Raw genomic sequence first — 26,131 nt, 5'->3', positions numbered from 1 at the left:
CGAAGTGGACTGTGCCTCTCGGTATAGACTTTCCATTTTGGATCCACGCGCCCACACATTAGTACCTGACCTGCTGCCTAGGGGAAATAAACGTTGATGGCTTACTTGTAACTTGCTTAATTGGAGATACCAACGAAGCAAAAACATACAGCTTGTAACAGCTATAATTATTAGTCTGCATACGAAGTTAAATACCGATGTAACGTTGCTCAATACGCTGTCATCAGTCATAAAAAAGTGCACTTATACCTCTGACACTCCGCAGGTTTTAGCCTTGGGTTACACAGATGGTGACCGATTTCGAATTATTACGAAGTCGTCATAAGGTGGTGTGTTGGGATATAAACAAAGTGGATGATATTACACTAGACAGTAAAGGGCAGTAAATTACAAAACAAACTAACTTTTGTACACAGCAGTATCTACTTGTGTACGTTGAATAATAGCTCATAAACTGCGCTTGCCCGGAGAGACGTTCGCGATGTAAAAGTATCTGCCCTCTGATTGATGGAAATGAAGGCTACTGTAAATTAAGTAATAGCTGGAAATTCATAACTCACCAGCCACCGTAGCCGAGGTCGCTAAGGCACACTTGTGCGGTGGCGCTTAACGCGGAGGTTTTCGGATCCTGATGGTAGATGAAAGTGCCGTTGTCAGTATTTGGCCGGCAAGGGCACGAGAAGTGATGGCGTTAAGATCCTCATAGTCAGTCTTTGGGCCAATGCCCCGGATTAAATCCCATATCTCTCCGCAGCGTCTCACGAAGTGAGGGCTTGTGGCGCTGTTGACGGTGATCCGTCCTTCGATGGGGACTTTAAGTTCAGCGGCCCCCTGAGGGACTCGAGAGGGGTAGCCAGCACCAGGTTTCACCCTCTCTCCCCTTCTCTCATCAACACCATGCAACACAAACATAGTACTGTACTACACATGCATCATTTACACACATCTACATTATACAAATACACATACGACACAATTCTCAGAAAGCCGCTAGGAAAGAGACCAATGTGCGCGGAGGAAGAACGCCCTTTCCAGCAGGTGGCTGAACCCACCTCGTGGGATATACCAGACAACAGTGCCGTACGATATGATTTTCCTACTAAATACAAAATACATAAAAATTTTCGCAATATAAAATTGACTGGAAGAGAAAGCCTTCTCAAAATGAAAACTGGTAATAAATTAATCAACTACCAGTAATTACGAGCTACACGTACACTTTAAGCTGGAGAGATGATGCACGCCTTCAGAAGCGATCGGCGAGTACCAAGATGGTAGTTGGTGCTGGGAGGTGTATGCTTACAAGCCAGAATGAATCAGCTGTTAAAACAAGTTACTATTACGTAAGTGCTAGCCGGGAGAGAGAGTAACTTAAACAACGGGTTGAAATGGTTCAAATGGCTCTGAGCACTATGGGACTTAACATCTGACGTCATCAGTCCCGTAGAACTTTGAACTACTTAAATCTAACTAACTTAAAGACATCCATGCCCGAGGCAGGATACGAACCTGCGACCGCTCGGTCGCGAGGTTCCAGACTGAAGCGCCTGGAACCGCTCGGCCACTGCGGCCGGCTAAACAACGGAAAAAGGAAGAAAAGAGGAAGAAGAGAAAATTCAACAGGTAAGAGAATACTTCGAAAAAGGTTTGACTACGGACATAATTTTGATCATTCAACAATTATTGAGTTTCTTTTTAAAAATTAAGAAAAATTTCGAGCTCTTCAAATGTATTCAAATTGGATGCTTTGGGAACATAATGATGCATACGGAAATGATGATGTAAACGTCTTAAATAATCTCCGCACTTTTTTTCCTAGAAAAGCTGTTCATATTTTCATAGCTAACGGAAGAGTTTTGAATTGGACCAATGGAGTATGAAATTGACCAGCAAGAGGTCTAGTTTCGAAAAAAATTAATTTTTTGAAAATAAGCAGAGTAGTTAGGAAAAATTTAGTAATTTCAGGGACAATTAAAATAAGCGAACAGCTTCTACTAGCTATATAAATGAAATGGAAATACATATCAAAACATAGCATAAATTGAAACTTCTCTGCTCTCTCTTGATCCACAGGGTGACAACTAAATATCTCAAAATGAACGGATCGTAAAAATAAAAAAATAATACTAGTGAAAGTTAATGATAGTGATGGCTGTGCAGGGGATATCTGTCAGTGTTGCAGCTGACCATCTCCTAACCACCCCTTCTGCGTGGTCGGTATTCGGGGTCAACGTTGTATTTTCAAATGGCAACCCCTATGTTTATTCGATCGGTTTCCACGCAAAAAAATACGCACGGTTTACTCCATTGTTTTCCATTCGTTGTAGATAGCACTTTAATCGACAAATATCAAGTGCGCGCTTTTTACCAGTTAAGAATCGACGCATCTGATTCTACATTTCATTTACGATGTAAATGTAAACATTTGTGTTCTATCGGTTGAAATTTGTGTTTGAAATTTACTTTCGTGCTGTGTATTTGACTGTACAGTACAATATTGTTAGTAGTTTCAATGTCAGGTTAGAAACTACGTTTAGAGTGATCCAGGAACAACGATGTATATGTAGTTTGTTCCCATAAAACCAAAACCAAGCTCCCAAGCTGTGATAACCACGGGGTCTCACCCAAATTTTTAGACGCAAGAAGACGCACCAAAATCAAGCACCCCAGTGCTGAGAGGCAATGTGACTCACAGAAATCAAGCACCCCAATGGTAAAAGGCACTGGGACTCACTGAAATCAAGCAGCCTAATTGTATGAGGCAAGGGGACTCACCGAAATTAAGCATCTCAACGGAGAGTGACTGGGGGACATCGCCATCAAGCATCCCAATGGAAACAGAAAACTAATACATCCACGCCGTTGTTCCTGGATCACGCTAAACGTCGAATCTAACAAGACACTGAAATGGCTAACCATATTGAACTGTACAATCAAATTTGCAAAGTAAAGTAAAGTTCGAACATAAAAATCAACCGCTAGAACATAAAAGTTTACAGTCACATCGTAGACAAAATGTAGAATCAGATCCATCGCTTCTTACTCACAAAAACAGGCAAACTTGATACGTAAAGATAACAACGCTATCTACCACGAATGGGAAACAATGGTCTGAGTAAACCGTGCGATGTTTTTTTGGAAGAATCCGAATGTGCAATGCAAATGGGCGGCAGAGGTCTCCCATCTGAAAATATAAAGTTGGCCGCGGCCACGCTGGTGGGGTTGCTAGGAGGTGACCAATTGTTGCACAGAGAGATGTTTCCTTTAATAATACTAACTTTTCACCTATAACAATTTTTTCGTACTGTACGTCGTTTTCAAGACCTTTAGTTGTCTCAAATTAATACGAACATCCTGTATGTACTCTTAATAATAACATAATATCGATCGATATTTAAGTATACCGCGTTTCATGCTTTCTGTACAAGACATGAAAATAAAAAAAATTAAAAAAAGCTGGTTAAATGTTTACGAAATATATTTTCTAGTGTAAGACATAAAATAGATTAGAGAAAGATTTGACTCGCCTTGGAAAGTTGCTGAAAATCATGTAAGCAAATAAGGTGCCCATTTCGAATTTAAAGTTGAATGTTGAACTCTGAATCTAAGAATTTTAAAGAGTCCTGGAGGATATTTGTCTGGCGATATTTCTCTTAGTATCTCTTTACGCCAGCAAGTTACGAGTGTCTCAGCTGCAGTACATGATTTCGAACATTATTAAAAAATCCGATCAATTATTTCTCTAATTTATTATGTTTATCAATTTTCGACAAATTATTTCACGAAATATTTGTCCGGCTGTTTTCGATTTTTTTAGAAAGGAGAACCATTGTTACTACCTGCTTCACAATCTTCCCTAAAGCGGACATCAAAAGAGCTTCCCGTTTGGCCTACACAAAATCTCAGACAGGAGCCACGTTTTATGTTACACGCAGCTGACTTCGAATACTGATCAAAGTGATTTCTGCTTTAAGAGGAGCTGTGAGAGGCGGGCACAGCGGTAGCGAGGTAGCGGGCGCACGTGTCAGCGCGCCACCCCGGAGGCGCGGCTTCCACCCCCGGCCGGGTTTCGACACCGTGGCGACGGGCGTGATCTGATGATCCGGAACCGCCGCCTCCGTGGTGGCCACGGCGCGCGCCTATAAAAGCGCCGCCTCTGCTGGTCAGGGGCACCAGTGCGCTCCGCTCCACCACAAGACCTCACCACTCCTCGCCTGCTCCACAATGAGAACCGACAAGGTGAGCCGCTGCCGCCGCACCGTACCTCTCACGTCATACGGCGCTCGTCTTTCTAGCTGTCGAGAAGTATCACTAGGAACAGAAATTCTTTTCCCTTACCACGTAAAAATCAAGTTTCTATCGGTTCTCCCTTCTATTCCAGTCTCGTATTGTTCGTGGAAAGAAGGATTGTCGGTATGCTTCTGTGTGGGCTCTAATCTCTCTGATTTTATCCTCATGGTCTCTTCGCGAGGTATACGTAGGAGGGAGCAATATACTGCTTGACTCTTCGGTGAAGGTATGTTCTCGAAACTTTAACAAAAGCCCGTACCGTGCTACTGAGCGTCTCTCCTGCAGAGTCTTCCACTGGAGTTTATCTATCATCTCCGTAACGCTTTCGCGATTACTCAATGATCCTGTAACGAAGCGCACTGCTCTCCGTTGGATCTTCTCTATCTCTTCTATCAACCCTATCTGGTACGGATCCCACACTGCTGAGCAGTATTCAAGCAGCGGGCAAACAAGCGTACTGTAACCTACTTCCTCTGTTTTCGGATTGCATTTCCTTAGGATTCTTCCAATGAATCTCAGTCTGGCATATGCTTTACTGACAATCAACTTTATATGATCATTCCATTTTAAATCACTCCTAATGCGTACTCCCAGATAATTTATGGCATTAACTACTTCCAGTTGCTGACCTGCTATATTGTAGCTAAATGATAAGGGACCTTTCTTTCTTTGTATTCGCAGCATATTACACTTGTCTACATTGAGATTCAATTGCCATTCCCTGCACCATGCGTCAATTCGCTGCAGATCCTCCTGCAATTCAGTACAATTTTACATTGTTACAAACTCTCGATGTACCACAGCATCATCCGCAAAAAGCCTCAGTGAACTTTCGATGTCATCCAAAAGGTCATTTATGCATATATGTATATTGTGAATAGCAACTGTCCTACAACACTCCCCTGCGGCACATCTGAAATCACTCTTACTTCGGAAGACTTCTCTCCATTGAGAATGACACGCAGCGTTCTGTTATCTAGGAACTCTTCAATTCAATCACACAATTGGTCTGATAGTCCACATTTAGCTGGCTTTGACGTCTAAATCTGAATGCTACATATGACGAGCGAAGGCCAATGAAACTTTCATTTGAGCTTCCATTTTAGCCGCTGAGTTCAGATTTTGTCAAAATTCTTACCTATCTTAAAGACTACAAGCAACTCTGGACGCATCTCCTTCAGTTACAAGTAGTCCTTCTGTCAGAATTGTTTAAAAATGTTTTCACTGGTGAATACCACAAACAGTATACCTACATCTATATTTACATATCTACACACATACTACGCAAGCCACCATATGCTGCGTGGTGGAAAATACACTGTACCACTACTAGTCATTTCCTTTCCTGTTGCATTCGCAAACAGAGCGAGGGAAAATCGACTGTCTATATGCCTCCGTGCGAACCTTTAACCCCTCTAATCTCATCTTCACGATTCTTACGCGAGATGTACTCTGATGACACTAAAATCGTTCTGCTGTCAGCCTCAGATGCCGGTTACCTAAATTTTCCCGGTAGCCCTTCTAGAAAAGAGCGTCGCCTTCCCTCTAATGATTTTCCCTCCAATGATTTCCCCATTTGAGTTCTCGATGCACCTCTATAGTACTTGCGTGTTTTTCGAACCTACCGGTAACAAATCTAGCAGCACGCCTCTGAATTACTTCGATGTCTCCCTTAAATCCGACCTGGTGCAGATCCCAAACACTAGAACAGTACGCAACAATGGGTCGCAGTAATGTCCTACATGTGGTCTCCTTTACAGATGACCCACACCTTCCTAAAATTCTCTCTTTAAACCGAAGTCGGCCATCCATGCTCGTTCCATTTCATATCGCTTTGCAACGTTACGCCCAGACATTTAAGCGAGTTGACTGTGTCAAGCAGCTCACTAGCAGTACTGTACCCGAACATTACAGGTTTGTTCTTCCTGTTCATCCGCATTAGCTTACAGTTTTCCACATTTAGAGCTAGTTGTCATTCACCACAGCAACTAGAAAGTTTGTCTAATTCGTCTTGTATCCTCCTACGGTCATTCAAAGACGACACCCTTCCACGTGCCATCGCACCATCCGCAAACAACTGCGGACTGCTGCTTAGCCTTTCCACCACATCATTTGTGTATGGAGAAAAACACCGGTCCTGTCACACTTCCCTGGGGTATTCCTGATGATACCCTTGTCTCTGATGGACACTCGCGGTTGAGGACAGCATACTTGGTTCTGTAACTTAAAACAAGTACAGACGAAAATGCTGTGCGTTGCTTTCGTAGCAACATTACTTCCTTTTTGGGCGCTTTCCTTTGTGCCTGAGCACGTTACATTAGGAAATGAAATACTAAAAGTAGTAGGAAATTTTTGCTGTTTCGGTATTAAAATAAGTGGCGAAGAGCGACGAGGATACAAAATACTGACTGACAATATTTTCTAAAAAAATAGAGTTACCAGCATTCACCTGTTAACATTTGTTCAAAATGCTGTCTTACATAGAAATGAAACGTTGACGATATACGGTGCAGAGAAGAGAACAACACTAACATTTGAAATTTTATGTTGCAGATGACTGTTGAGGATTAGGCAGATCGAATAACTAATGTAGAGGTACTTAGTTATGTTGGGGAGAAAAGAGCTTTATGGCATGGGCAGACTAAAATGAAGGAAATGGCCTGGTAGGACACATCACTGTTCACTGTGTGAATGGAATCACAATTCGTCGTAAGGAAAATGAATGTAACAGCTTCGTGGAACTCAAACCCCTGAGAGTTGTAAAATATATTGCGAAAATCCTTGGCTGAATATTTGATTGGTGATCGTAATTTTCTATTGAATAATTAGGACAAATATGACGAGTGAATGGTTGGTCCCTAGAAGTTAACTTTACAAAAATCCAACATTTCACTGTGGCGGATGATTGTGTGCTGTTAACTAAAACTTTAATAAATAGATAATTTGCACGGTATTGCTGTTTCAGTGATCCATTGGACATTGACTTCCAAGTGACATTTGTTGAGTTTAGCACTTCAGTTTTAGATTTAATTTTTCAAGTTAGCTAGTGCACATAGGGACTAGTTGACTGTGCAGTACAGTCGCGTACCTGTCACGTCATACGGCGCTCATCTTTCAAATTTTCAATAAAATTCTAGCCTCACTAGGAATAGTATCAGTCGCCTAATGCAGTGCACACTTGATGTCGTATCGCCATTCTGTCTTGCCCTCAATGTGCTGAGTTTCGATACGCTTGACTTTGCGAGTCACGTTTTCTTGTTGGATACAAAAGTAGACGATGTACAAACTAAGAGCTACCAGCTAAAGGAGCCATACTAGTTTTGCAGATAGATAAATATGTCATCGCCGGTCGAGTAACTTCGATTTGTGTCGATTTAGCCAACGTCCAGAGTGTCTTCAAGGAGTGTGACAATAATAGGCTGCAGTACTTAACGCCGTGATGCAGAGACTTGGACAGGACAGACTAGCTTGCAGAGCATGACGAAACCAGTCTTCGCACTGCAGACTGCAACAGCAACATTGCGTCCGTGGCTGGATTAGCAGGTCGTAGGGCACATTAAAATTCCTCCGCAACCGAGTTGCTAAAGCACGCTTGTGATGCGGCGCCCGACTCCGAAGTAAGCTGGTTCGAATTCCTGTGGTAAAATATTTTCATTGCCAGTATTTGGCCGTTGGGGGAGCAGGGCGGTGGCATAAAGTACCTGATCACCAGATTTTGTGCCAATTTCCTGGCTTACATGCCACGCCAATTCACAGCGTCTCATCAAGTGAGGAAATATGATGTTTTGGATGGTGATCCGTTCGTCGTATGGGGAGTTCAAGCTCGGCAGACCCTGTGGTGCTGCTCGAGAGTGATAGGCTACGTGCTGGCGCCGGGTTTCACCCCCTTCCTTCCAGTCATCCATAGCAACACAAACCCAACACTGCACTGTACGAGCTCTCCTCATAACCATCCACTCGAAAGAGATACACGCTTGACACTTCGTAACAGATCGGAGGAAGACAAAGGCAAACTACCTCCACAAGGACCTTGCCTCGAACAGCGATTCAGGATTCCTGCATCTGGTCATTCCCTGAGTAAGGGACTTCTTTGAGGGAAAATAACGACCACTGTGTACTGCGCCAGCAGGTGGGAGCTCTGGCTGCGCTGCTGCTGTGCGGCCTGGCAGCTGCCGAGGTGGGCTACGGCAGGGGACCAGCCGGAGGCTTCGGAGGCGGCGCTGGCGGCGGCGGAGGCTTCGGAGGCGGTGGCTTCGGAGGCGGCGGCGGTTTCGGCGGTGGCGGCGGCGGTGGTTTCGGAGATGGCGGTCCGGTAAGTTGTGCAGCGCAGCTTAGGACTTGGCAGAGTTAAGGCTGTGAAGTAAATGACTGCATTTTTGAAAGACATTATGACTACCTTTAATTGCAAAAACTATTTAGCCAAAAACTCCACTGTTGTCATTCCGAACGACTGCCCATTCTGATGTGCAGTTCTGGGATAATGTTTTACTTGAGCACATGTCAAAATATTTAAAAATATCTGACATGTATATATCGAGTATCTGTCCTAAGAGTCCAGCTACTGGTCATCACACGTTTCGCGAAAAGCCCAGAGTCAAAAGAAACAATTGGTCTGCTTCCAGTTACAAACAATTCGAATTCTGAAGCCGAACTTTACAGACCCACTCGACAGAGCGGTCCTAAGTTAGTCTAGTGCGAATTTTGTTTTGTCGGAATGTATTAACGTCGACAATAAAACACGAAGATTAACAAATACTCCAGAGGCGACTCGCGTGCCACTCTACCACCATGCAGCAGCGCTACTCAGCCGCTGCTGAAGTGTTGATTATTCGTCACGTTTTACTGTCGCCGTTAAGACATACCGATAAAACGAAAATCGCGCTACAGTAATTTGGGACCACTCTATCGATTAGGCACATAAAATTCAGCTTTAAATATCACTTTCTTTGTAATTAGGGTCAACGGCGTTGACGCAATGGTAGCTCCGGTTTCCGTCAGACCACAGAAGTTAAGCGCTGTCGGGCTGGGCTAGCACTTGGATGGGTGATGGGTGACCATCCGGCCTGCCGAGAGCTGTCGGCAAGTGTTGTGCACTCAGCCCTTGTGAGGCAAACTGAGGAGCTACTTGATTGAGAAGTAGCGGCTCCGGTCTCGTAAATCGACATACGGCCGGCAGAGCAGTGTGCTGACTACATGCCCCTCCACATACGCATCCAGTGAAGCCTGCGGGCTGAGAATGACACGGCAGCCGGTCGGTACCATTGGGGCTTCGTGGCCCGTTCGGGCGGAGTTTAGTTTAGTTATTTGTAACGGGAAACAAACTGACGCTTTCCGCTAACATTGAGCGTCGCATGAAACATGTGTTAAGCAATATTTGTTTGGGTCGACTACATATACAAATTCCAAAAACGGAACTGCAAATATCTTTCAAAGCACAAGAGAAAATGCACCTAACGACTCTTCGGAGAGACATTCGGTATATCGTCGTCAATTTGCAAATTTTGACATGTGCTGAAGTACATTTTCGCAGAACTGAATCTGAAGTCGGCCAAAGGTCAGAAACTGCCAAAGTGGATTTTGTGAATAAATGGTTTTACAGTCAAAGGCGACCTTGATAACCTACAAAAACAAAACACAGCCACGAAAGATTAAATGACTTCTCCATTCAGTTTTGCATTCAGCACTGGAGAACACCAGAGTCCATCGCTCTGCAACAGGGCTGAGTTATTTTGAAGATATATTTTTACGAGACCATCTAAGAAACATATTCACTTATCGATGGAAGAAGATACTTTAGAAAGTAGCATTACTTGACAGAGTGAACTGTAAGGAATGACTGATGCTTTAATTTCCACCTAGAGACATAAGAACTTTTGTTCTTATAAATTTCTGTTTTTAATGCATAACTTCTTTTACTTAGATAATCAAGCAAGTTCCTTGGAGCATTACGTTACTGTCAGCCCCATTGTCTTCGCAGGTGTTACCCCTCAAGAGTGAAATATTAGAAAAAGTTGTCTTATTTACGTAAAATACAACGATGTAGCCCTTCCCCCTTCCCTCTTGATCACTGACTGCTGCTTCAAGCAAAAACTTCGAAACTTGCAAAGCGAATGAACGAATAACTTTTAATGAATGGATGAACGAAAAACTTGTAATCCAGAGTAATTTTCCTGAAGACGTAGTCAATCACTCGAGTATTGCCGTCTATGTGTGCTGACGTTTCCGTAAATGTGCTATTTTGGAGGAGCACACATGAAATTCATTGCCTAGTTATGCACCTATAGGTAATTTCTTGGCGCTATCTTGTCGAAATTAGACACGTCTTATATTTCCTTTCCCTGAACTATGCCACGCAAGAGTCGGGATGGTTTCATAATCAGCACACGACAGGTTTGTCTCCCCCATCCTTATCCGACCAGGCTAGTGACAGTGGCTCAGACATCAATGAGACCACGGGTTCCTACTTAATGTTAGGGTCTCGCCTTCAGTTTCGCAGCGCTCCAGACGCCGTGTTGTCCGCAGGCGCAGCCGTACAGCTTCCAGTACGAGGTGCAGGATCCGTACTACGGCACCGACTTCGGCCAGCAGGAGAGCGGCCAGGGAGGCAACGTGCAGGGCACGTACCGCGTGCGGCTACCCGACGGGCGCGTGCAGTACGTGCGCTACCGCGCCAGCGACGCCACCGGCTACGTGGCCGACGTGCAGTACCAGGGCACGCCCACCTACCCGTCCGGCCCAGGGGCGGGAGGATTCGGCGGAGGAGCAGGTACGTGTCCAATCTCCAGCACTACGTGTGTCACAAACCTTTAGAGGTAAGACATTGCAGATCCAAACCGCAGTACTCTGGTGTAAGCAATCAACGGTTAGCACCAATTATTTGCTTTATTGCGACTCAAACGACTAACACTTTTCAGCAATAACTTAGTTCATAGCAAATGTTCAATATCATGGCCTTCAGTCTAAATGCATACATACATAAATCACTGATTTGGCTCATTCTAACCTATTACTAGGACACGTTTTTGCAGGTAAGTATGGAAATATAGCTCAAGCTGTACTCTCCACACTGTATGTGTGCACTTCACTGGCAATATGACCGTTGTTTATTGATGAATTTTCTCCCACATTATCGAATGACACCTCCTCAAATTCTATTGTGCGAACGATTCTTTCTCAAGAATCTTGCCCAACTGTCTCTGGCTTGAACGAGGCCACGTATCTACGATGACACCCAACAAGAATAAAGTCAGTGGCGACACTTTCCTCTGTACTTCCGTTTGGCTATTCGGACGCTGCATTCTGGTGCAATGTGCATTTAAATGGTTCCTATGTGTGCTTCTAACTAGTAATGCTCGATCTTCAAACCGAATCTTGAAAGGAACCGGTGGGCCACCATGCACCGTGGACACATTACAGACGCTTGTGTACTGTTTTCAACGTATCACTGTCCAGCGTCAATGCAGAAATTTGGAAATTTGCGGTAAGGTTCTATGGAACCAAACTGCTGAGATCATCGGTCCCTAGGCTTACACACTAATTAACTTAAACAAACTTACGCTAAGAACAACGCACACACCCATGCCCGAGGGAGGTGTCTAACCTCCGGCTGGGGAGCCGTGCGAACAATGACATGGCGCCAGAGATGTCAGTGGTTCGTCATGAAACAACAGCAGTCGACAGTCATGTACTTCACACACATTGCTCACTCAAGAATTCGTATCGTGCAATTATTCATTTCCGACCATTGTGTCCTGATCTCAAAATAGTTAGTTTAGCATCCTCCATCGTCTGTATAATTCAGATCCCAAAGACTTGCCACAGCTTCAGTAAATCTTCATAATTTTTAACTAACATTTAAATAATTCAGTGGGTTCCGTAAATGTAAGTTTTGCGCTGCCAGTAATTTCTTAAGGAAACAGATCATTGATAAATGGAGACACTGAAACGACTGCAGTCACATTGTGTTTATTAAAAATTTTAATGATCTTAATCGCAAGATAATACAGTATGATGACCGGGTTAAGGTGACTGGCAACCATCCTCACATCCATGAAAATAAACGGAAATATTGCCTTTAGGAAAAATATATTTTTATAAAAGTATTAAAACATAAAAAGTATAAAAATATTACCATGCATACTAAAGAATAGGTAGCTATGTATAATGTTCCGGGATGTTAGTCAATCGAATCCTTTAATCATCAAGTTGTAATTATATTTTGTTGTGGTCAAGACCATTAAAATGTTTAACAAATAGTATAAATCTCTGTGTCTGTTACATCTGACGATGTCGTGAGGTCTTAAAACACACTGTATGTTTTGATCATGCTCATATCTTCAATAGAGCCAGCTCTCATAGTTCATGGGCAGTAGCAGAATCCATAAACATACACGTCCTAAAAAACGGTGGAGATGCGTTTTCATTACGAGTGGAAAAAAATCGAGGTGGGTTTCGCGGGTATTCAGCCAGGTGACATCATCCAAATGGTGCCACATTTCGGCAAGCTGACGCGTTGTCTTCTGCAGGCTTTCCTGATGACTTATTATCTTCCACTGGCCGCCGTCTAAAATCACACATTTCGGCCATCATTAACACGTGTATAAGAAAGAATGTCTTTTCAAGATTTTGTTTAGTTTTTACGCTGGTGATGCCATATGTGAACGTAAAAAGAAAAAAAAATGGCTGTTGGAGAATGGATCTCGCCAAGGAGTTACTAGATTTATTCTTTACTCTCGATTTCGAATCGTGGATGTATCTTCTCATTTCATTTCATTTCCCGCTTCCCTCTTGCCTCTATGACTGCAGGCATATGATACTGATTATTTACAGAACCCTGTGATAAATAATCCATTCGCCCTTGCCGCGTCAGAACATGTTCCAGGAATAACATTACAATTTTTCTAAGATCGGCTAATTGTTTCTATTCCAGTTTTCATCAAGTTCAAAAAATGAAATTCGAGCATCATCCAATTTATTTAAGGAATCCAAACTTCTACATAAATATATGCAGGAACAAAAATGGTGGCCTGCGGAAACCTACAGGTAGTCTAGGCAAACCTATTGAATACAACTTGCACTTGTCCAATTAATTAATCAAATACTTCTCTAATACTATATTTTATATTCCTCCACTTTATTCTCTTTACGTTATCGATCTGTCAAAGTTCACCTACTCAGTCTGCTTTAGTCCGATGTGTTCAGGAGAACAGCATTTAAAATCCTCACCAGGCCGCCCTTATTTAGATTTTCTGAATTTTTCCGTATGTTACCTCGGGTGACTGTTGAGTCTGTTCTTTCAACATCACGTCCTTCTTGCTTTTCGATCCTTTCCAACCTATCTCTGTTTTGTCGCTGTCGATAGAGTGTGAAATTCCTACGTTAATTCCTATATTCTTCCAGCAAATTGCCGCATTCGTTCGTCCTCCTAGCCTGCATCCTGCTTGATAGTGATGTGTATTAAATTCTCCTTAGCAAAATTATTTTATTACTTTTTTCCAGCCTTGCGACACAAAAATGGTATCATAACCGGTTTCGACTTCATTCCTTTCCGAGGCTGGAAAAATACAACAAAATAATTTTTTATACAAGTACAGTGTTCTTGTAGGTATGAATGCCCATTCTAAATATTGATCGTTGATGGCGACAGGTGGCGGCGGAGGTTTTGGCAGACCCGGAGGCGGCTTCGGTGGACCTGGAGGCGGAGGTTTCGGGGGCCCTGGCTCCAACACGTACCTCCCACCTGTCGGCAAGTAGACGGCCGCCAAATGCAGAAGCCACACGGGTACGGCGAGACTTGGAAGACCACAGCCGCAGGGTTCACGCAGCACAGCACCAGTTCCACGTTAGAAGCTTCCAGCACCCACACAGATGCCCTAGAGAGGCGATCAGGCTGTGAAATACCATGTTGCTCGCACGGAGCAAAACAGTTTCCACGGTGGATACTCCGTCGAGTGTACTGCGTAACCCACATTAGTCGATAATTTGTAACTATTAACACTGTTGAAAATGGTTTATGTATATTTGTACTAGTAACGCAGAAACGGCAATAAACGGTATCGCCTGCATATGTTGCCTTTTAATTTATTTACACTAATCTCGTCCTATGTCGAAACAAGGCACCTGGAGTAGACGACAAGCCTTCAGAACCATTTTGATCCTTGCGAGAACATACCACGATAAAACTACTGCATCTAGTATAAAAGATATAGAAGACTGAAAAAATATCCTGAGATTTCAAGAAGAATATACTATTGATGAAAATCTCTCGGGTTTCCAGCAGAACTGCAGCGTTACGGCGTCTCGACAAGTTTGGAAGACTTCGCCAGAACATGATGAGTGTGATGCTCGTCGAAACGTCGCGATAACTTAACGCTGCCACCCGTCAGGAAAACCGTGGGCTTTTTATCATTTTCTATGCACACGAAGAGCCTCTGTTCACAAGAATATAGTAGTTCCAATTCAAAGGAAGCTGGTGGTGACAGTAACGAATATAATAGAATCATCCGTTTAATTAGTCATGGTTGACACAAATTATCTACAGGAGTATAGAGAAACTGGTACAAGCCGATCAAACGAAGATCAGTTTAGGTTCCAGAGTAATATAGGATAACACAAATACGACTTACCTTTGAAGATAGACTGAATAAAGGCAAACATACATTACTTTTCTAGCATTTGCAATTAGATTAGAAAATGAAACACTGAAAGTAACTGCTTAGTTTTTGTACTTTGGCGCAAAAATAACTGGTGCTAGCAGAAGCAAAGAGGAAATAAAGTGCAGTTTGGCAATAGGAAGAAATGGGGATTTGGCAAATTGAAAACTATTGACATGAAATAAAAATTTAAGCGTTAGAAAGTTTTTTTCTGAAGGTATTTATCTGGGGTGCAGGCTTATGTGGTGAAAACTGGACAATGGACAATTCAGATAAGACGAGAACAGAAGCTTTTGAAATATGGTGCTACAGAGAATGCTGAAGTTTAAATTGGTAGGTTGGCTAACCAACGAGGAGGTACTGAATCTAACTAGGGCAAAAAGAGATTTGTGGTCCAACTTGACTAAACGAAGGGATCGGTTGATGTGAAACATCGTGAGATGTCAAAGAATTGTCAATTTGGTAACGGAAAGAAGTGGATACTCGTGTGGGAAGACGGGGATTTATGTTAATAGAGAGAGAGAGAGAGAGACACGAAGAAAGAGAGCAAGAGAGAGAGAGAGAGAAAGAGACCAATGCTTGGCTACAATGAGCAAGTTCAAACGGATGTAGGCTACTGATGTTATACAGAGATGAAGAGGTTTGCATAGGACTCACTAGCGTGAAGAGGTACAACACTTCAGACCACTCTTCTGACTGAAGACCATAACAACAGCAGTACCAAGAAAGCTTTTGGCTCATAAGTACCAAATATTTTTGAGGGAGTAATAGTTTGAAAACAGCCAGAGGGTTAGAAGAAGACGTGAACGAAATTCAACTTAAGTGAAATTAAAAAACACAAAATTCTGAGTGCGACTTAATGGAGAGTTTCAAGTTATGTAACAGAATTCTCCGAATCCAAAATGTTTTTAAGAAGGTTGTCAATTGACATAACTGAAACTACTGTAAAAGAAAATTTGGAGGGTTCGTAGCAAGTATTATCTGGAGAACGGTGATCTTATATATGACACCAAGTCTGATAGTGAAAGACTATTTTTATTGTCAAAAATGCGGTTCCTCCACCGTTTCTCCATTGATTGACATCACTAACAGACTGAAATCATATATTATTTAGAAAATACCGATCCACAGCATTAGACACGGAAATGAGTAGAAGTCAGGGACTAACAAATCCTACGATTATGTTGGGATGGTTCCTTCCCAGATAAAATCGTCGTCGAAGGGAAGTTAAGCTCTGCGTTCCTTGCTTCTTCATACATCTCATACTTCGATGCTGAAAACACTATAAAACCGGGCTTTATGTAGTGATGCCCTCAACATTGGAATCCATCAATAGAAATGTAATCGAGTCACTTTCAGTCTCCGAACTCCATTGCACGTGCCGGAATTGGCATGCTTATCTCTTTATCATTTTGGTGAAGCCTGTGACTCTACTTCCTCCAAAATTATATCGGTAACAGATACAGTCTCTTCTTCAGAAATTCGGGCATCATAATTTATAGAGTATTTATAGTGAATAGAGATTAATTCTGTGGCCAACGACCAATGAAAACGTCAGAAGCCAGGTGAATATTAACAATAATACTGCGTGTACTGCTGCAACCAGCACTCAGCATCATGTTACAAAAATAAGGACTTAGATTCTGCATGCCCCATCTCATGACGAGGCTGAAAAGGCTCGAAAACTAGTTCATGGAGAAAAAAAAAAAAAGATTCGCAAATTACTGGCGGCATTTATCTATATTTCTAATCAATGAACGACTGTATGTTCGCTTCCTAGGTATTTACCAAAATTATCATAAACCACATAGACAAAGTATTGGCTTTTATACAGAAACAGGGTTACTTTACAAATGAGTAATAACACATAGAGCCATTTACAAGTCTTGAACGAAATGAGTGTGAAATACTACCTCGCCTGTCTTTCACAGGCACTGAGAAAGCGTTGTATTTCTTTCAACGAAAGCTGTGCTTAGAACCTTTGAGCTTCCCTTATACTGCATGAAGATAGTGCGAGGTTTAGATTTGAAGAGCAAAGTCGGACAAGGAGATCCCGTGTCAAAACAACTGTTTCCGGCGGGACTATAAGTCGTTTCCAGGTCCTTTAACTGGGAAAACAAAGAGGGAATGCTTATTAATGGAACAAATCTGACTCATCTTTGTTCTGCATATGTTAATGCATTGTTTATCTCTGGCACAGGTGTCGAAGTCGATCACAATTAGAGTGAAATAATATGTGGCCAAAACATCAAAAGAAAGAAGCACAAATTAACAATGAAGCCACAGAACCAGCAGCGGAGATTTCTGAATCTAGGCAATTTAACACAATGACTGGATGGACAGGAAATGAAATAAGCAGAATAACACAAATGGCCTACAGTACTTTTAATGAACCAAACAACCTCAGATTGGATTAAGCCTGGAGAAGTAAGTTTAAAGTAGATACTGCAGTGAGACATGGACCGTTAATGTGAAAAGCGTTCAAAAACTGATGGTTTCTCAGTGAGAAATGGAGCCGGCCGCGGTGGCCGAGCGGTTCTAGGCGCTTCAGTCTCGAACCGCGCGACTGCTACGGTCGCAGGTTCGAATCCTGCCTCGGGCATGTATGTGTGTGATGTCCCTAGGTTAGTTAGGTTTAAGTAGTTCTAAGTTCTAGGGGACTGATGACCTCAGATGTTAAGTCCCATAGTGCTCAGAATCATTTGAACCAGTTTTTGAGAACTGGAGAAGTGCATGTTACGATTTGCTGACAGGCAGGAAAAGAAAAAAATAAAAAATAAATAAAGGGGCGAGGGAAGAGACCTTTGAGGTAGAAGTTTTTATGGAAATGCGATGGAGGTGATCAGGATGTGTAGCCAAGGGTATGAAGTTTAGGGGGACCAATAAGTACTTTGTTATATTCAAAGACATAGAAAAGGAGAAGACAGCGACCGATTGGAAACTGCATGATATGAGAAAATGTGCAAAATGTGCGATCAAAAAGCAATGCGAAACATTTTTTCTCGGCAAACTTCTGTTGTAAAACTCAGAATTTGTTGTGGGACATCGGGGAGTACATTAGACTCTCGTTAATCCGGCCCTCAGTAGTCCCGCCTCTCAGTAATCAGGCGCACATTCAAAAACACGTGCACAGTGAATTATCGTGCGCAACAATGCTCAGTTAAATAATGCTTTATATAATGTATTTGAAATTTTAACTTTCTTTACAGTTCTGAATCATGTGATACAAACCAAACTTTAACAGATGAAGAAATAATTAAAAGCGTGGAAGAAAGTAATGATGAAGATGATGAATAAGAGTACACTGGAGGAGAGAGTATGAAGATTTCTCACGCTGCTGGTGCTGAAGCTGTCGAGGTCTTCCTGGAATACATTATGCAACAACCAAGTACTGTAACATCCACGTGATAAATTTTTGGCTACAGTGTGACGACAGGAAATTATGCCTCTAACAGTTATAAAAATTATCTATTCGACGTATGAAAAAACAGTGAAAACTTATAAATATTAATTATTTATATAAAATTCTATGATATAATTGGACATATCGATGTGTATCATACAAAGACAATGATAATTGTAAATTGCTTTTATGATCTGCGATTGTCTTCCTTTGTTTTTACCTTTTGTTGGTTGGCTTTTGTAAGTTGCGGACGCATATCAAACTGAGGTCTGTTAAGAAATTGTAATTATTTGTTAATTATTACTTGAAAATAGAGTTCATTATTATTATAAATATGAGTGAATAATTATTTGTAACTTTAATTCCTCTCTCAGTAAGCATTGTCTGTGTTAATTATTTCTTTCCGCTGCAAGGAGCGCAGCCATTAATGATAGCGACTTGTATCGCGTTTTTGTCTGTGTTTTCCTTAGAAACAAATCAAATGTTTGCTTGATGAAGTGTAAATAGTGCACAATACGAAAGTAGAGTTTCTGTAAAGTTTAAGTATTTAAAATACTTATTTGCTCTAACAATAGAAAGTCTCTATCAATTGTCTGCCGCCATCTTAACAATTGTCTCAGCGGCAAATTCAAATTACGCAACTCTGCAGACATAAATGCCGAACATAATACAAATGTGTAAAAATAAATGTGCACCGGTGGTCCCGAACTCATTTTAATGAAAATAATTCGAATCAGATTGGTTCTTTAAAAACAGTGCTCATAGCACGATCGTTATAACAAACTTTTCTAGCTGATGTATGGAGCCGAAATTAACTACGCACGAGTTGCGAAGAATATTGTTTCAGGTAACATACGACAGTGTTGTACGCGGCTGATATTCAGTGGTTTTAATGATCATTTTGCTGAAGATAACGGCTTCCATCATAATCAATAGTTGTGTAGAATCTGTTGTATGAACTGTGATTTAGTGACACTTACACAACTTACAGACAACACTTTAACACGATGTTAACTTGGAGTTCTTTAGCAACTTGACCAATTCTTTAGCCGGGAGAAAAATTATTTAGTAATTACTCAATGTAATAAAATAAGATTATCATTTCCATTTGCAAATTAGTTAAATACCAAACCACTGAACAACACAGAGAACGCCACATTGGCTCCCAACGTGGGGCCACCAAAGCACCTTTATTCATTTTAATAATTGAAATTGTGATCTATGACAGGTACGGGGTACCAAAACAAACTATTAATCATTGTTTATTTATTTGTTTCACGAGAATTGACATGTTCCTACCCAACTGCTGTCGAATCTGTATCTGCACTGGTGCCAGACACACGAGTAACTTCACATAAGCAGTGCAGTCCACAACTGTCAATCAATTCAGGTAGGAACAGATGTGCATATTCGGTAACTGAGCAGCAGCACACAAACGACATTCGGTGCGTGTGCAATTTTAAATTAAAATCTTTTTTTTTTTTTTTTTTTTTTAAATGGACTTGTAGTCCGGGGTGACAGCCGTGAGTAGTAATAATTGAATATTCTGGCTGCGAGAATAATATTTTTGAGTGTTATTTGTGTATATGTGTTAGTTATAAGATCATTTTGTGTCAACTGGTGCTTGTCTGTTATTTATATATTTGTTGTGCTATATTGGTGATAGAATGATTAAACAAAAGAAAAATAAACCGAATGAGCATACTGATGCAGAGATGACATCAGAGTCTCATGTAGAACAATCTACCCATATTTCTGTCGAATTATTAGAAAATTTAGTTATGAATGATAATTTAGAAACTGATGTCCCGAGTGATAGCAAAACCGAGGAGTTGCCAAAACAAACTGACACTCCTGCATTCAACCAGTTAGGAATAATGACAATATTTCTTCTGGGCAGGGGGCAGAAGTTAGCAATGCTCAAGCTATGTCCATACAGGATATGCTAACAGCATTATTTGAAAAGTTTACTATTAAAGAGCAGGAGCGTGAAAAGCAACGCGAGCTTAAAGAGCAGGAGCGTTAAAGACAACGTCAGCAGGAAAAGGAAAAACGTAGACAGGAAAAGCTTATAGAAAAACAGCAACAGGAGCTCAGGGACCAAGAAAAGGAAAAGAAATTTATGGAAAATATAAACATTATTTTTCTGGAAAGAGATAAAGACATTGTCCGTAGGATAAACCAAGTGTTGGTCGATCGTGATAATTCTATTACTACCCATTTTAAGCAGGAGATCGATGCAGTAAAACCCACTATTGAACCGTTAACAAACATTCCAGTTCAGGTCAATAGTCTTCAAACTGAAGTAGATAGACTAGAGAACCAATTAAAAGCCTTGGCTGCCGCTGTGGAAACAATGCAGGAGGACATTCGCTCGGAAATCCGAAAGCAAGTCCGAACAGAAGTAGCCAGGGTGCTGAGCTCCGAAACTAAAAACTTTGAAAATCTGACAGTATGCAGTAATGACAACACTGGTACTGACAGGGAAAGGATCCCAGATAATCTAACGGCGAATTTTAATGCACCAGAAGGAAGACTAAATTTTGGTAATCAACCGATATTACCAGGGCAATATGTGACACCAAGGAACAATAATAGTGGAATAGAATGTACTTGTAATAAAGTAACCACACCACCTGCGAATGATAGCAATTCCATGCACTTAACTACTTTGATGCACGAAGAACGCCTGATTAAGCATATAAAGTTTCAAATATTTAACGAAGAAAGCAATAAAAACATACATCCAGTAGCTTTCATTCGAAACTTCAAAAGTGTACTTCCAAAATCATGGTCGGAAGAATACAGTTTGTGGTTTCACATATTTCTGGTGATGCGTCGCTCTGGGCATTAAATGCAGCAGAAACTTGCAAGACTTTCCACGACTTTGAGAAGGCGTTCCTTGATCAATTCTGGTCAGAGTCTACTCAAGAGCGACTTCGTAAAATTGTTTACAATGCAGAAATGTACAATCCGAAGTCAGGTTCCTTAAGAAAGTACTTTGAAAAATATATTAACATGACACGGTACTGGGATGAGCCGGTAACCACCAGAGACTTATTGCGAGTGTTAAAAGCTAGATTACCCATACATATTAGAGAAAAATTATTTAATGTTACAGACACCGATCTGAAAGAATTTCTGTCTGTAATTGATTCTCTGGATCTAGTGCAAGAAGACGCCAGAAAAAATTCTGACGTGATCAGCAATAATAATAGTCCTAATAGATAAAAATCATGGAATGGAAATAATGGAAATAGGGGCGAAGGTAGTCCAAAGAAAAATAAAAGTAACGGAAAATACAATAACAAAAATAGTAGCAGGAAACCCTACAACCAAAATTTTGGTTATCCTAATAATAATAACAGTAATTATCAAAGGGCCGAAAAACACCAACAACCGAATGGTAATCAGAGGCCGTACCACAATGAAAACCCAAACAATAACAATAGCAAGCGAAAGAGACGAAATGACAACAGGTCAGACAGTCCATATAAAGACAAGCCTAAAAATATGCGGGGTGACAGTGAATAGTGGCGACAGCCAGGGCCAAGTCATTGGCAGCCGCAGCAAAATTCTATCAATTCAGGTCAGCCAATAAATTATGTACAGGCTATACCCATACCAAGCAATCAGTATCCACCGTGGTGGGATCCAAGCAGGCCTCCTCCGACTGAAAACTCACAAAATGTTAGAATAGTGGAGGTACCTTCGGAAACAAAACAAAACACTCAGAAACCAACAAACTAATTTCTGTCCCTGTAGGCCTTCGCCGGGTGACAGAGGCCAACAATGAAGGCAATAGGTCGACGGAACAAAAAATAAACATGATAAGGTATCAGGATGGCAACAGGATCGAGGATGAGCTATATCAGGAACCTGCTGTCTCTGATAAGCCACAAAGGGAAAATATCCAAGCAAGTGTCACCGGAGGTGAAAATGGTGTAACAACTACTACTCTACTTGATACAGGTGCTAATGTATCAAGTTATGAACACGCAGTTTTTCAGGAAGGTATCGGAGATAAGGAGATTGCCGATTTTGCCGGTTGCAAATTGTAGGGTTATAGGGGCATTGGGAAAAAAGGGACAGAGTATAAAATACCAGAAACAGGTGGAAGTTTCCTTGGGAAATGATCGCTTATTATGCGCGTTCCTACTAATGGATAACTTGTCAGTACCGGTGCTTCTGGGTCTTGACTTCCTTCGGGAAAGAGAAGCTGTAATTGATCTCGCCCGTGGGACATGTGCACTTAAGTACCAACAGCGAATCGGGAGATCAGTGCGATCCTTCCACTGATGAGAAAAATGAATCTTTCTGTCAGCAAACAGAGGTTGCTAGTGTTGGATCATAAGCACCCACAACTCAGCAACGTGAGTGACATCGTCACAACAATAGAAGAGAAGGTACAGGAGGCAACTTGCATTAATGCTTCAGAGGCTAGACAATTAACAGAATTACTATCCGGATACCTCGAAGTAGTCACTGAACGCCCTGGAATCATAAAAGATTACCAGTATAATATGGAAGTATATCCGCACAAGACCTATTGCAGACCATCTTACTCGGTCCCCTGGACCAAGAAAAACGAAGTGACTATACAAAGGACCAATCAGAAGTGCAAGTGCACTATCCCATAACCGTAAATATAATGTTTATGGTAAAATAATTAGCAGTAATAATTTGATAATATTATGTATGTATTAGTTTATAAGCTTTTATGTCAAGTATTACACTGCAATGTTGTTGAATTATTTGAACAAGGAGTAGAGAATCCCCATAATAAATGTATTTTTACTTTAAAATGGATAAATAACTTCATAAACACTTGAGTGTTATTGCATTAAATGTGAGGAATTTTACCTTTCTATACGTAGCATAGAAATGATTAAAATGCTTAAATAATATATTTGTTCGTGTGTAAGAATGGATATAAAAAAAAATATTTTCATAAGATTAAGTCATGTAGTCCCACACACGTAGCGAGTGTTGGTGGTGTGTGAGCTGTGTGACTGAAAAAAAAAAATAAAATGAAAAATAAAATAAACTGCTTTCACCACTAGTGAAGCGAAATCTGAATGTGTACTGATTTACGCACACGGTTTCATTACAAAGTCATTTAAAATACTCTTATGAGCAACATTCCGGTTAGATAATCCGCAGCTCGTGGTCGTGCGGTAGCGTTCTCGCTTCCCACGCCCGGGCTCCCGGGTCCGATTCCCGGCGGGGTCAGGGATTTTCTCTGCCTCGTGATGACTGGGTGTTGTGTGCTGTCCTTAGGTTAGTTAGGTTTAAGTAGTTCTAAGTTCTAGGGGACTGATGACCATAGATGTTAAGTCCCATAGTGCTCAGAGCCATTTGAACCATTTTGAATCGGTTAGATAAACCAAACATGGACATCTGTCCCAAAAGCATGGTAAATAACAACCCAAAAAACAATAATATATATATGTATCTGTAATAAAAATGGAAATGTACTGTTATCTGGACAGTTCAGTAATGATCACATGGTCAAGATAATGTAGCAGATTCTGAAAGTTTTATATTGTCTCATGTTTATGTGGCATTGTAAAATTATAAATTTTGTTATTCAGTCACGGTAATATGAACTTATGTGCAAGTGTACCAGACCTCATTACTTGAAAAGTGTCATTTGCATATAGATTGTCTGTTAAGTACTGTGGAAAACTACTGACAGCAATCAGAACCGTGAAACGTGTTTCGCAGGAACTAGTGGACGCGTGAAGAACTGTGATTTATATTGTGAATAATGGTGAACAGTGATAAAAACTGTGATCACGTAACCTTATGAACGCTCTTGGAGTGTCAAAGTTAGCAGCAACGCTATGAACGTTGAGTACTGTTGACTGAATTAATAATTAACTTGAACTGATGACCTTTAGTAGTTTGATATGAAGCGTCTCCGCGTGCCAAATTTAATGTGATAGACTGTACAGCCAGCCGCGCGGCAAAACAATAATGCAACGTTGGCTATGCAGCGCGTCGCGAAAATATTTACATTCCGCTTAAGTAAACGAAGCACACTACGGACACTTGTATGATTAACGGTGCAGTGTTCAAAATGTGCATATTGTGATAAACTCATATGTGAATCACTACATTGTGTTGAACAGTGTCAAAATACAGAACATACTCCAAAGACAGTCTAATTCCATCCGTGTGAATGCGAGTGATATGGGCACTAATAAACTTTTCCACGGGATGAGAATAGTAATTATCTTGTCACTGATGCTTATATTTTGACATTTCATGTACCCGTCTTAAACTGAGGGACGTGGGAAAGGAGAAATAAGACCTGCTGCAGCGCGACTTCTAGCCAGCAGCAGATCCAAACCACGATGCAGCCGACGGCAACCGACGCCCCACCGACTCGGCCAGGGGCGATCCAGCAGCAGCCACTACCTGTCTGCGGTCCCACGGCTCGTCAGCAGCACATTCTTATGACATTCGATAAATGAGTGACTTTGGAAATTATGATATACTACCATGAAAAAACATTCATTATCTCAGATCCTTACAACAGAGTCATAAATTTGCATTTTCCAGTATATTTTATTACATTCCTGTCAAGCCTGACTGTTAAAAGTAGGTGTCTGTATTTTCTTGAAGCCCCTTGGACGGTTTTATTCCCGATTTTCCGAGTCCAGTGAACCCAAATGGGGGGGGGGGGGGGGGGGGGGGAATAATGCGGGAAGTATCCGCAGCAATTTCCGAGATAATACAGTCACTGAAGTCATTTAAAGTACTCGATTCAACTATAATTTTATCATTTATCATGTCTAAAACAACATTGAAACTAAACATTTGCATCTTGAGAGTAGCAAATCTACGTGATTACGTGGACTGATAAAAAAATATGCAATAGATAAACTATTTTTTTTTCTCAGCCCAAGGGGCATTGTAACATCCACGTGATAAATTTTTGGCTACAGTGCGACGAGAGGAAATTATGCCTCTAACAGTTATAAAAATTATCTATTCGACGTATGAAAAAACAGTGAAAACTTATAAATATTAATTATTCATATGATATTCTATGACATAATTGGACATATCGATGTGTATCATACAAAGACAATGATAATTGTAAATTGCTTTTATGATCTGCGATTGTCTTCCTTTGTTTTTACCTTTTGTTGGTTGGCTTTTGTAAATTGCGGACGCATATCAAACTGAGGTCTGTTAAGAAATTGTAATTATTTGTTAATTATTACTTGAAAATAGAGTTCATTATTATTATAAATATGAGTGAATAATTATCTGTAACTTTAATTCCTCTCTCAGTACGCATTGTCTGTGTTAATTATTTCTTTCCGCTGCAAGGAGCGCAGCCATTGATGATAGCGATTTGTATCAGGTTTTTGTCTGTGTTTTCCTTAGAAACAAATCAAATGTTTGCTTGATGAAGTGTAAATAGTGCAGAATACGAAAGTAGAGTTTCTGTAAAATTTAATAAGCATTTAAAATACTTATTTGCTCTAACAATAGAAAGTCTCTATCAATGGTCTGCCGCCATCTTAACAATTGTCTCAGTGGCAAATTCTAATTACGCAACTCTGCAGACATAAATGCCGAACGTAATACAAATGTGTAAAAATAAATGTGCACCGGTGGTCCCGAACTCATTTTAATGAAAATAATTCGAATCAGATTGGTTCTTTAAAAACAGTGCTCATAGCACGATCGTTATAACAAACTTTTCTAGCTGATGTATGGAGCCGAAATTAACTACGCACGAGTTGCGAAGAATATTGTTTCAGGTAAC

General features: G+C 41.0%; 1 protein-coding gene across 2 annotated transcripts; it reads left to right on the top strand.

The window, feature by feature from the left end:
• Nucleotides 1–4,185: 4,185 nt before the first annotated feature.
• Nucleotides 4,186–14,354, top strand: LOC124799255 (glycine-rich protein 5-like). 2 transcript variants are annotated; one of them, XM_047262800.1, is made up of 4 exons: nucleotides 4,186–4,239; nucleotides 8,417–8,602; nucleotides 10,813–11,056; nucleotides 13,937–14,354. In XM_047262800.1, exons 1-4 carry the CDS (start codon nucleotides 4,225–4,227, stop codon nucleotides 14,041–14,043), a joined length of 552 nt encoding a protein of 183 aa, XP_047118756.1. In that variant the 5' UTR covers nucleotides 4,186–4,224; the 3' UTR covers nucleotides 14,044–14,354. The 2 variants fall into 2 exon arrangements, with proteins under 2 accessions (XP_047118756.1, XP_047118758.1); XM_047262802.1 differs by having other exon boundaries at nucleotides 4,187–4,239; nucleotides 8,420–8,602.
• Nucleotides 14,355–26,131: the final 11,777 nt, after the last annotated feature.

The sequence above is a fragment of the Schistocerca piceifrons genome, chromosome 5 (genome assembly GCF_021461385.2).
Source record: "Schistocerca piceifrons isolate TAMUIC-IGC-003096 chromosome 5, iqSchPice1.1, whole genome shotgun sequence".
Classification (NCBI taxonomy): domain Eukaryota; kingdom Metazoa; phylum Arthropoda; class Insecta; order Orthoptera; family Acrididae; genus Schistocerca; species Schistocerca piceifrons.
Note: the sequence above shows the minus strand (reverse complement) of the source record. Positions and strands in the feature narration are given on the sequence as shown.

What these genes read in the sequence shown, in the direction of transcription:
- LOC124799255 (XM_047262800.1), top strand. An exon ending in GTTTCGGAGATGGCGGTCCG is followed by an intron (nt 8,603 to 10,812) that starts GTAAGTTGTGCA and finishes TGTTGTCCGCAG; the next exon opens with GCGCAGCCGTACAGCTTCCA. An exon ending in AGGATTCGGCGGAGGAGCAG is followed by an intron (nt 11,057 to 13,936) that starts GTACGTGTCCAA and finishes TGATGGCGACAG; the next exon opens with GTGGCGGCGGAGGTTTTGGC.